This window comes from Bicyclus anynana, chromosome 7 (assembly GCF_947172395.1).
Source record: "Bicyclus anynana chromosome 7, ilBicAnyn1.1, whole genome shotgun sequence".
Lineage (NCBI taxonomy): Eukaryota > Metazoa > Arthropoda > Insecta > Lepidoptera > Nymphalidae > Bicyclus > Bicyclus anynana.
In genome coordinates, this window is record NC_069089.1 from 4,600,487 (window position 1) to 4,613,579 (window position 13,093).

The following is a 13,093-nucleotide window of genomic DNA, read 5'->3' on the forward strand; positions in this document are numbered from 1 at the left end:
TGTTTGTTTATAAAATTGGTAGGATATGCTGGAATTAAAGAAAAAGTAAATACAATTTTAATTATTTATTAGCAGTAAAATTAATGAATGGCACAAATATCTTCAAGTACCTAATAAGTATGTAGGTATGACGGTAGTCTGGCACGAATTAGTTGGCCTGAAATAGAAAATAATTACAATTAATCATCATCATTATCATCATCATCATCATCATCATCATCATCATCATCATCATCATCATCATCATCAGCCTATTTTAAGTACCCACTACGATAAGGAACTCGGACCACTATCAGATGTTAATGATAATGACCGGGAATTACCACCAATTTTTCAACTCCGGGCTGAGAATTTTAACTGAAAATTTCTATTCTGAATAAGAATAAACTCAGTATCTCACAGCCCAATCCAGGATTTGAACCCTCGTGAACCTAAACCACAGGGAAATGGTCGCTACAAGACTTCTACGGGGAATAGATATTTCTCTGGTTCAGAAAATTCCAGCTCTATCTTGATTTCGGGAAAATTATGAGTGTTTTAGACCACACCAATGAAGTAAAACTTCTTTCAAAGATAAAAAACAAAACGCCATCTATGAGCCTCAGGCATAACTTCATCGCAACAGGTTCTTAACGTGTGTATATAGGGATTGTTTCAAAGTTCTCTAAGAACGCCATCTAATGGTAGTTTAAAACAGCAAACACTGTTGCACTATGCCTGTAGATGGCAGCACGAATCGTCCGATTACAATTTTCTTAGAGCGTTCAGTATCCTAAGTCGTGATACTTACCGTGGGGCAGGGGCTACTGCGGCGCACGAAACGGAACAGAGACTCGGCCATGTTGCCCGGTGTCGGCGTCTCGCAGCCCTCCAGCGCGGTCACGATGCACGATGTCATCTCGTCGAACTTGGCGCATTGCTCCTGTAACCGACGTTTTTAAACGAATAGAAACAGTAACCTTGGCATGTGGCACCTTGATTCTCTTTCTACGATCGCAAACGCTTAAAATAAATTATTGTATGAGAATGACATTTGGTTCGACAGGTCACGTGAGCAAGTTCTGTCATATCCATACATATTTTTTTTAATTTTTGAAGCGTTTGTACAAAGAGAATCGACGTGCCACATAGCTCCAGGCTCTTGTTATTAATCATTTTAGGACCTTTTCTCCGCTGACGAGTATTGAACATATACGGGACGGGCTTAGGTGACTCTTCAAGAGATATGTCGGTCACATGTTAAGTCCGAAGGTGTTGCTGTGGTACGCTTGTATGGTATGGTACGTATGGTAAGCTTACCGTACATTTAACGTAGTTCAATACGTATCTCTACAAGTTAGCCTTTGACCACAATCTCACCTGATGGTAACTTGGTAAGTTATGAAGCAATCTAAGACGGATTGTTAGGAGTATGATGAAAATCCACATCAAGTTCTCTTTCGGTTTCTACAAGGCATCCTACAGGAACGATAAATCACTTATCGGCACGTCTTTGCCGAAAGGGTAGTAACTAGCCACGGCTGAAACCTCCCTAAACGATAGTTATGTACCAATAGGTACTTACGCTGACAGTAAGTCTCTTAGCGTCCTCTACGGACGAGATGGATCCTCTCGCAGTGGTAGCACACTCCCGGATTTCATTAGTTTTCGTCTGGAAGCACTCGGGACCGCCTTCAGCGATGAACACTGGAATAATGACGGGTATAAGTATTGCTATTGTTTTGTTTACTTTTTTTAATTATACGGCTCGGAATTGCGTGACTTCTGTAGCGAATTTAAGAGGAAGACAAAAATTGAACAGTCATGCGGCATGTTTGTAAATCCGTGGGCTTGGCCCTGTAGTGGAACCATCTTCTGTCTTCTATACTTATAATAAATCTGTAGAGATCAATTCTGTACTACATGAAAATATGTATTTCCAAAATAATTATCAGGGGGTGATTAGTGATCGATAATGATGCCAAAAATGCAATCGTTGGAATTTTTGTCCATCTGTCTGTATGTTCGTTATAGAAACAAAAACTACTTGATGGACTTTAACGAAACTTGGTATAATTGTTCTTCATACTCCTGGGCAGGTTATAGTATACTTTTCATCACGCTACGATCAATAGGAGCAGAGCAGTGAAGGGAAATGTTGGGAAAACTGGAGAAGTTACTCCATCTTTTAAGCTTCCGTCGCGTGTGCTGCCTTAATGGGTTTGGTAGGGGAAGGGTATGGGTGGGGTAGGGCCAGGGGTAGCTTAAAGTTTACATCGACTTTCACGCGGACGAAGTTGCGGACGTCCACTAGTTAATAATATAGGCTGATAATGATTGACAGTTCAAATGCAGAAACTACTCACGCGCTATCCTGTCACCGTCTTTGTAGCACACGAAGTCGATGAGCTGGTCGGTGGCGTTGTCGGCGATGTTAATCCTGTCGCGCACGTTGCTGTCCAGGCATGGAGACACGCCCGTGAACGCGTTGTGGATGCAGGTCTTGAGCTGAGGCGACTTTGCGCAGTACCTGCAACCAGTAAACTGTCTGTCAGTCTGATGCAAACTTAAGCGACTTAGCATTCTGGTACGATGTTCCCTATCAATAACCGCGTGTTGCTCTTTATCGGCCAGTTTCTTCATCGTAAGTAACAGTCAAAGTAACGTCATAAAGCAAAAGTGACGGTATTAATCACGGAAAAATAAAGTCTTCTTTACTATCTACTTACTACTTTTACTGTTACTTTAGCTTTACATGAAGAAACTGGCTGTAAATGTGCTTCTAATGTCAACTCGTTTTTCCAACACACGCACCTCCAACTTTTCAGTTAATCGTGCAAAAAAAAATGCAAGTCGATGGTGCTTCACCTTCGCATAATAGAAAATATACTTCTCATTGGAAAGTCGAAACAGTCCGCATTTAGCTATAGTGTTCGATGTTTAATGGTCCCCAAGTACTGTTTAGACGGACTGTTTCGGTTTTTTTGATGAGAAGTATATTTTCTATTAGGATAATCATCAATGTTAACATTCAATATTCAAATTCACCCTAAGTCTGTTAACCCGCTCCGGAATTTCTACTCTGCTTAATAGAGGTCTAGTCCATTAGTGATAGGCAAGATTTGACGGCCTCCGTGGCGCAGTTTTATGCGCGGTGTATTTACAAAACGGAGGTCCTGGGTTCGATCCCCAGTTGGGTAGATTGAAATTTTCTTAATTAGTCCAGGTCTGGCTGGTCGGAGGCTTCGGCCGTGGCTAGTTACCACCGTACCGCCAAGCGATTTAGCGTTTCGGTACGATGTCGTGTAGAAACCGAAAAGGGGTTAACTAGTAAAGAAAAAAAAATTAAAAAAGATATAGGTATAAATAATCTGCTTACTTTTTAAACACTTCATCAAGAGCGCCATTGGGCTTGGCGTCCTCGATCTCTTTCTTCAAAGTCTCAGCATCGAAGATACCTTTTACACAGTCCACGAAGCTCTTTATTGCGTTCTGTAAATTTTAAGGTATTTTTATACTGTAGGTTGACTGTAGGCTGAGTATTCATAGTAAGTAGGTACTACTAGTACCTAGTAGTAGACGCAAAGGTATTAGTCATTATTACATTAACTATTCGTGATTATAAACTGTCTTGATTCCAGGTTCCAGAGATTGCCTTCTTTTTTTCTTATTTGTATGTTATGTTGTTTGTTTATCCATATAGTTATTGCCTGGGCACGTGGTGTGGTCATTCGCAGGGCTGTGTTTTTCCACGCCAGTGCTGATGGTCTGTGCCATTTGCAAATTCCAGCCATTTAAGAATAGTTATACCGCCATTAGTCGGTCGCCAGTAGTCAGTACGTCTGCAGGTTGTTAAATTGTTGGTTGGTTGGCTGTTTGTTGTTTGTTCGTTTTGCCATGTGGCACGTCGATTCTCTTTCTACAATCGCAAACGTTTCCCTTTTCCATTTTACGATGTTACCTAACTTATAGGCCTTTTGTAGTTTTCAACGCAATAAGGCAATAAATAGGCTATTTGTCTAGATTGATTTATTATCTACAAGCGGACGCCTGCGACTTCGTCCGACCTTACACCTCTTTAATCCAGCCCTTAACTGGAGTAACTTCTCCCGTTTTCCCAACATTTCCCTTCACTGCTCTGCTTCTATTGATCGTAGCGTGATGAAAAGTAGGTATACTATAATCTGCCCAGGAGTATGAAAAATAATTGTACCAAGTTGCCTAAAAATCCGTCGAGTAATTTTTGTTTCTATATCGAACATACATACAGAGAGACAGACGACAATTTTACAGATTGCATATTTGGCATCAGTATCGATCACTAATCACCCACTGATAGTTATTTTGGAAATATATTAGGTACATGTACAGAATTGACCTCTCTACAGATTTATTATAAGTATAGATTATTAATAATAACACGTACTTGTACGTCTTCCACTTTATCTTCGGCGCCATTCTGTTTGCAGTATTTTGTGAGCACTTCTTTGAACTGATTCTTCTGATCTTCAGTGATTTGGTACTGCCCGAGTGCCCCTGAAAGTAAACAAGCATAAACTTTCTTCTTTTAACTTTCATCCCCTGCTTAACCACTAACTTCCGTTTCAACTTTCATCCACTATTTAACTACATTAAAGGTGTAATTTTCAAAACGTTGAACTACGCAAACTTTATGTAAATATACAGGTAGCTAATTGTCCTTCTTTACCTACTTGTGAATGGTGAGTGAGTAAGAAAATATATATGCACGCGGGGATCGAACCATAAACCCTGATGATGAGTCCGGCCTCTTTACCACTGAGGTATTGAGGCTGTTGATCCTTTTCACCGCTAATGGGTAGACAAAAACATTGGCCGCTTTATATTAAGTACACATACTAGGACTTTGACTAGACGCCCGCGACTTTCTGTTACAAGTTCCTCGATTACGTAGTCACGCTGCTAGTCGCGTTAGTGAGGTGAGTGTTTATGCATTCTAAAGGGATCCCTCAACCCTACACCCAAGGTCACAAGTCCTGGAACCTGCTCGAGATGTTTTCTCCACCACAAAATAATGGTACAATCACTGTCGCTGCTACCCGTGACGTCATATTTTTCCGTGTGTTTTACGCAACTTTTTGTACACTTCATGTACGCACTTATTTATATGTGATAACTAGGTAACTACCCGCAAATGCTTATTAATTATTATCTGCATGTTTTACGCCAATCATTAATTAAATATATTAACAGCTTATGTAATAAATACCTAAATCCGTGATAACTTTCCATCGTAAAGCTTGTTATCAATTCGTTGTAGCAACAATGGTTTATCGTTTTAATTGTAAACAATACGAATATTATAACCTCGTAACCTTTGTAATTGCTTAATTATCTATTCCAACAAACATCCACGTCTGTCGATCGTGTACGATTCTGTGAATTATGGTTATGGATCAACAACAAGTGTTTACTTGTCAACGAGTATAAAAAATAAGAGATTGTTTATTTGTTTTAACACGTAAATCTCAGGAACTACTGATTCTAATTATTGTAATACTAGCGGAATACTTCGTCCGCGTGGAATTTAGTTTTTCACAAATCCCTCGGGAACCATGGATTTTTCCGGGATAAAAAGTAGTGTTAATCCAGTATATAATATATCTTAATACCAAATTTCAGCTAATTCGGTTCAGTAGTTGAGGCGTGAAAGAGTAACAAACATTCATATCATCAGAATGGGAAAAAATATTGTTCCGTTACGTGCGCTCATACAATAAAATCTTGTATGATGTAATTGTTTCTTTAAAAAAGGTCTAAAGAAACCGTGACAGTATGTTTATATTTATCTGTTATGATTGACTCGCTATAACCTTTTTTATGGTTATCAAGTATTTCCAGTTCCAAAGTTAGCGGACGAAGTCGGGGGGTCCGCTAGTTATGTTGGTAGATCCATGGTTAACAACAGAGAGGTTCCCGAAAAAGGGATTCTCAATTTAGGATTTTGTACTTTCTAAATTGACTCAGTTTGTCTGGGTTTAACATGATTGACAGCCAGGAAGGATGTAAACAGAAGTTATTCTGTAAACGTTCTCACTTCGCAGTCGAGCACGCTGTTCACTGCGTTGAGAATACCCGAGGGCAAGATTATTATGTAAATCTATTTGAATAAATATAAAAACATTAAAAGTTATTCTGTCGACGTGTTCGCAGTCGAGCTCGCCGTAGATTTTTTTTAAATATCAAAGCCAGGCCAAAGGCAAGGCCTGTGCTTGGCTGCAAGTCATTGAATTAGCATGTCTATGGTGAAAAGCGCTTGCAAAGAAGATGCCTACCTATTCACTCGTGACTTAAAGTTATCCATGTAGTTGCTGATAGGGAAGACGGAAACTAGAATGGCATTCTAAAACCTCGCAATGCTAATCAGGAACGAAGAGCCGAAAGGCTTCATACCTACGAGTCCAAGGGATATATTATCATCATATGGATGTACAATACTGCCTGACAGTTTGATGATGAAAATTTCAAGGAAAATTCACTAAAAAAAAATTTTCGAAAAATTCCTGGGCGCACTTTTAAAAATAAATCATGTCGAATACCGACTGCGTTGAAAATACCTGAGATCTTTATACATAAATACATAAATCAAATTTAATAAATATCAAACATTAGAAGTTATTATGTGAACGTGAACGCATTTCGAAGTCGAGCTCGCCGTTGACTGCGTTGAGAATACCAGCACTGACGGTGACGTCACTCGTCGGCGCTGCATATTGCCGACGTCCCCTCTTCCTGTGCAACTGATCGGACGATTTACCAATTTACCTCGTCAAAACGACGCCGACGGCCTAATGCTCTCCGAACGGCTAAACAGGACTATTTTACGGCTATTTCCTTGACCCTTTGTCCGTTCAAACACTTTTAACATCTGTAGGTACTATTCTGTGCATTGAATATATTTTGAAATTATTGGAGATCACTATAATCGATACAAAATTGTAATTTTTGTTTTTCTGTCTTGACGTTTTTTATCGTCTGCGCATCACTTTGAACTTCGAAGTTCGAGAGAAGAAAGTATTTTTATTATTGCTTACAAGTTAGCCCTTGACTACAATCTCACCTGATGGTAAGTGATGATGCAATCTAAGATGGAAGCAGGCTAATTTTTCAGAAGCAGGATGGAAATCCACACCCCATAAGGTTTCTACACGACATCGTATCAGAATGCTAAATCGCTTGGCGGTACGTCCAGCCAGACCTGGACCAATTAAGAAAACCTCAAACAGCCCAGCCTGGGATCGAACCCAGGACCTCCGTCTAAATCCACGGCGCATACCACTGCGCCACGGAGGCCGTCGAAAGTATTATTTTTAACCGTAAGGCTAAAGTATACGAGAAACTACCGGAAACATCGATTGTGCGGTAGACTAATGTAGGATATACCTACATACATAGACATAGGTAGGTAATAGGTATATACCTGTATATACCTATTCGTACGTCGAGCGTGTCACCGTCCTGAGAAGTGGTTCCGCATGTTAACAGCGTATTGTATAGACACAATCAAGGATCAGGATCCCGCCTTCCGAACCGGTCCGAAAGCTACTAGTCAGTAGGCACAAACAGTGGAGGATCTACCCTAAGGCCCCGCAGGCCCGGGCCTAGGGAGGCCAGATGTTAGCGGTGATAAAAAATTTAGGAATAAGTTCCTACCTAATGAAAAATAACTAAATTTCACCTATTAGGTACCTACAATTTCTAATTTTAACACTTAAAATCGTTTTGAGTATTTAAATGTGCAGTTAACTCCAAGACCTCAAAAAATATTACAAAATCAATTGATTTTGATAAAAGGCACTAAAATGTCGTAAATTATGATGAGTGCTGAATGAATGGGCGGCAGTACTTTGGGGCCTTGGGCGGCCAAGACTACAAATCCGCCACTGGATACAAACTGATAAACCCTGACCTTTCAAAAGTGCTTTTTAAAGAGGGAGCCTAATCATGAGGCTTAGCCTCACCTTACAGGAGAGGGGATACAGAGCTGAAACCCACCACGATGCTCGAATACGGGTTGGCGAGGTGATAATGTAAATTAGTTAACAATCAAAGATAAGTAAGTAGGTTTTAATCATTGTTAACGACCACTGACAGATGTTTAACGGCTTAACGTGCTCTCTGAGGCACGGATAATAAAAATTTCTTAGAAGAAAAAAAAACTCAGTATGATAGCTTGAACCAGGACCTCGTGGTTTAAACTGCACGAACGAGGCAGGCAGTAAATCTTACCAGTGGGTATTGTCTATCCACTGATGGCCTCTTTTTATAGCAGGATATGCAGTTAAAGCCCACAACGCTTAAATGAAATGCTGCCACTGTATGAGCTTATCGGGTTACTAAGATAGTAGTAATACTACACTAAGATAAGAGAATGTTCAAACGAAACAATAAAGATGATAGGAAAAGTACCAATAAACATCCGAGCTGATAATAATAATTAAAACGTTCTAATTGTTGTTATTTAACTGGAAGCTTATATATAATACATACTTGTATATATACCTAATTATGTATGAGAATGTAGCTACGAGATAAAATATTTCCTCTAAGGAAAATCTATATCAATAAATACCTATTTGAGCAGCATTTTGTGATTAATATGTACATATGTTAGACTTAGAACATAAATGTATACCTACCTACTAGTCATTACATAAATTAAAGAATGTATAAAATAAGATCAATTTGTCAACAAGAAGGCGTTAACAGATATAACCACAAAACATAGGAGACTTTTAAGCTTAGATACATCCGTGTAGAAAACGCTAAAGCTAACGCTTGCATCCGTGAGGAAACTCTACAGAAAACGCTTGCATCCGTGTAGAAAACGCTTAAGCTAACGCTTACATCCGTATAGAAAACGCTAAAGTTAACGCTTACATCCGTGTAGAAAAAGCTATAGAGTTAAAGCTTACATCCGTGAAGAAAACGCTAAAGCTTACGCTTGCATCCGTGTAGAAAAAGCTACAGTTAACGCTAACATTCGTGTAGAAAACGCTAAAGATAATAGATAGATGATAATTTCTTTCTGAATGTATCCATACTAATATTATAAATGCAACATAAAATCTGTCTGTTACCTTTCACGGTTAAGCCGCTGAACCGATTTAGATGAAATTTGGTATATAAAGATAAATTGGACATTGAAGCAGAACATAGTCTACTTTTCACCTCGGAAAATTCATGGTTCCTACGGGTTGTTTGCTAGTAGGTAGGTACCTAATGCTGAGATATGAGTTTGTGAGGTTGTAGGGATCTCTGGGGCTACTGATCTGATTTTGAAAATTATTTTCCCAATGGAAATCCACGTTATTTGTGAATGTCGCAGGTATATAATTTCGTTCGCAAATTCCCACGGAAACCGGAACTACACCGATAAAACCGAGGGGCGTCTGCTAGTTTTCTATATTTTAGTAGTTTTTGACCAAGGTAGGTAGGTAGTAAGTACTTTGTAATTTTGCAGTGCATTATCTCTAACACCATGAGGTATCAGTCATGGTATCAGCCCAAATATTGATCGCCTTTTATCTATATACTTTGATATATCTAGCTTTGTTCAGTCGGTCTAGATAGAATGTAGGAAACTAGTTAAACCAACGCCCTCTGCCTTCGAGGGCGTTGGTTCGAATCCGGTCCGGGGCACGCACATCCAATTTTTCTGTTATGTGCATTTATAGAAGTTAATTTATCACGTGTCTCAAACTATGAAGAAAAAACGTCGTTAGGAAACCTGCACAGTTGAGAATTTTCTTAATTCTCTGCGTATGTGAAGTCTGCCAATCCGCATTGGGTCAGCGTGGTGGACTATTGGCCTAACCCCTCTCATTCTGAGAGGAGACTCGAGCGAGTGAGCCAAATATGGGTTGACAACGACCTACAAGTAATACTTTTATAGAAATGTACTCGTAGGTTATAACATCTTTGTGAATGTGATGTGGGCAAGACTTTTTATAATTCCACCATTAAAGAATTGAAAGGTGTTGAAAAGTCTATAAATATTAACCAGCCGTTTTTCAAGTTATATTTTCGAAAACTGCTAGATTGATACGTACCTATATAGATAAGAAAACATTGTTTCAAAAATTAAAAAACATATTTAGTATCGTTATTTTTTAAAGTGGATTTTTTATTATGAAAGTTTGTCAATTTTCAAGTTTCGATAACGGTAATTGCTTAGTCCTTTATCTATCAATAAAATGTACCTAATATGGTTAAAAAAGGGGTGAAAGTCTACACTGGTATTATTATAATGATCATTATCATCATCATTAACAACCCATATTCAGCTCACTGTTGAGCACGAATCTCCTCTCAAAATGAGAGGGGTTAGGCTAATAGGCCCACAACGCTGGCCCACGTTGGCAATTATAATAAGACGAAGAAGTTTGGAATAATCACAACTTGATTTTTTTACTTATCACAACTTATATAATTGTAAGTTATTGATAATTAAAATAGGTTTTTAAAAATGAAATAAGTTCAAATTAAACAGGAAATAAAATTGTTGATAAGTATGAGAAATCTTACCAATCGCTAGGGTGGTTATCAGGATCGCTCTCCAGAACATTTTGTTGGATTGTTATAAACCGCGTCTCTCCGATGGTCGTCGCTAACTGAAGCTCTACATATGACCAAACACTATATAAACTACATAGTAAACTCGTGGGCAGAGTACCTAAAGACGCATTCACACCGTCATGTTAGCACACGCGACGTTTGGTATTCAAATTGTTATTTTTTTCAAGGAAGACCAAACTGTTTATTATACTTACCTGCGGTTTCGCCCGCTTATTTACTGTTCCCGTGAGAATACGGAGATAAAATATAGCCGAAGTATATACTCACAGATAACGGGAATATCTATTAGTAAAATATTTTACAAAATCGGATCACTAAATCCAAAAATAATTGCCCCCTACAACCTCACAGTCACAAACATGACCTCTATAAAGTATTAATAAAGAATTACCTATAGATAAATTACGGATTTCATTTTGCTCAAATTGCCGTCATCAGTCTGAAGGTGCCTTAACAAACATACAGTTGTTATTATAATCCGATAAAGCTGAGTTTCTCAGTTATTCTTAACAAACAAAATAACCTTATCATTTTTAGGGTTCCGTACGTCCGATTACAAAAACGGAAACCTTATAATTATGATCACTCAGAAACAATTTTCTCCGCTGCTTCTTCCAACAGTTTTATTATGGGGTTACCTAATTGACGAAGCCTTTCGTGTTGGAAGTAATATGGGTGGCTGTATTCACTTAACATCATAATATATTATATACCTAAGTATATACAGGAAGAAATTTTTTCAAGTACGGATATTTTTATATTTTGTACATAAACAAAATTCAATGAACACGTATTTTTTCTTTTTTTTTTTAACTCAACAATAACAAAGTTATCGTTAGCTAAAGTTTAAACATTTAAACAGAATTTAAGGGTCACCCTATCGCTGTACTAAGTAATAGCACAGTAATAGGCAACTACAAAATCAGCTGGTAGGTACTAGGTTAGCGAGCGCCCGCGCCGAGGGCCGTTGACCTTTCTACGTTTATTTTTGTACCTATTATTTTTTATAATAATTAAAGGTCGTCACTTTTGAGTTGAGTATCGATTTTCCCTTCATACTTTATTGGGCTTAGGACCATCAATAATGCGTAGTAATAATAAAAATTATAAACTTTCGATTGGAATAATCAAATACAAATGATGATTATTATTACGCAAACTTTTGCATTAAAGGATGATTCGACTTAAATGCGCAAGCGACGGCAGATTGTCTGTCACTGGTCGCCCATCGGCAATTCGGCAGGCGTCCTCAGGGATTTTTCGATCCCCTCACCCCTGCCACCCCCGTCAGCCGAAGCCGAAGCGATATGACTACTGCCGGTATTTCTTTGTCGGCGTCTTACAAAGTGCCGCCAGCAGTTGCGCAGTTTGTTTGGGAATGTGTCCATTATTTTGTTATTTCTGAGACATAAATTGAAAAAAAAAATTACATAAAATGTATCGAACTGTTTGTAGATTTATGTTCTATTAATGATACAGAACCACGAAAAAAAATGTCCGCACTAAAGTCCGAATCACCCTGTATATGTGTATACCTTCTCTTCTGTTAGTGCCATCTCCTATTAGCAATCATTAAGGCTAATTTTACTTTATTCACTGCTGCCGGAAACAGTAATCTTGTACTCATATTGAACCATTGGCGTAAGTTCTTGCGCCAAGATGTACGTCTACGACCAAATCTTCGTTTCCCCTTTATCTTTCCCTAGATGAAAAGCTGAAGCAGGTCATATTCGGAGTTTCGCATTAAATGCAGTGGTGGATTTGCCAGTAGGCTCAGTAGGCTGGAGCCTAGGGTGGCAAATTTGACCCAAAAAACTTTCTCTTCTACAGAAATAAAGAAAATGTATCGATAATTTTAATATTTTAGTCCTCTCTTACTAAAATATTAAAACTTGCAACTTAAGGTAATTGTATTGATTGCGAACTAGGAGACCTATCGAATTTCCAGATTTTCAGTAGGGGCTACAAAAATTCAATAACCTACTGGCGGCAAATTTGTAAATCCGCCACTGACCATATTCAAGCTTCCTAATTTAAACTTACTGCAGAACCTCTGTTGGCTTTGCCATTCTTTCAGCACAGTAGCATTGCGTACACAATCCCTCCATGATATTCGCAGCATCCGCCGGTAAACCCACATCTCAAACGTTTCAAGCTTACTACATATCGCATGCGTTAGTGTCCAAGCTTCAACCCCATAAAGTAACACAGAGAAAGCGAAACACCGCTCTACTGTCATCCTCAGGGATATTTTTAAATTGCGGTCACAGAGAACTTTTTTAATTTAACAAAAGCATTTTTTCGGCATCGTATTTCCAGACTATCCCCGGTTTCGTCAAACATACATCATAAGTACCGATATTGGTATACTCTTTCTATTATTTTATCATACACAGACTTCCACCTTATTGGCTTTCGGCTGATGGTCATATTGTTTTTTATCCTTGTACCGAATCGTAAATCTATGATTTTATCTTTCTGCAGTTAATATTGATGT

General features: G+C 38.5%; 2 protein-coding genes across 2 annotated transcripts in view; both read right to left on the reverse strand.

Annotated features, from left to right (window-relative positions):
* The window catches only part of LOC112047261 (18S rRNA aminocarboxypropyltransferase), a 168,611-nt gene that overhangs the window by 68,265 nt on the left and 87,253 nt on the right, over nt 1-13,093 (reverse strand). The window lies entirely within an intron of this gene.
* On the reverse strand, nt 51-10,682 carry LOC112047232 (27 kDa hemolymph protein). Its single transcript, XM_024084273.2, has 7 exons — nt 10,546-10,682; nt 4,406-4,515; nt 3,359-3,471; nt 2,346-2,509; nt 1,565-1,686; nt 791-922; nt 51-157 (listed from the first exon to the last, which is right to left on the reverse strand). Exons 1-7 carry the CDS (start codon nt 10,583-10,585, stop codon nt 149-151), a joined length of 690 nt encoding a protein of 229 aa, XP_023940041.2. The 5' UTR covers nt 10,586-10,682; the 3' UTR covers nt 51-148.

Excerpts from the sequence above, each read along its gene's own strand:
- LOC112047232 (XM_024084273.2), bottom strand. The coding sequence starts at position 10,585 with ATGTTCTGGAGAGCGATCCTGATAACCACCCTAGCGATTG. Across the intron at positions 4,516-10,545 it reads GATAACCACCCTAGCGATTG|GGGCACTCGGGCAGTACCAA; the intron begins GTAAGATTTCTC and ends GTTTACTTTCAG. Across the intron at positions 1,687-2,345 it reads AGACGGTGACAGGATAGCGC|TGTTCATCGCTGAAGGCGGT; the intron begins GTGAGTAGTTTC and ends TCATTATTCCAG.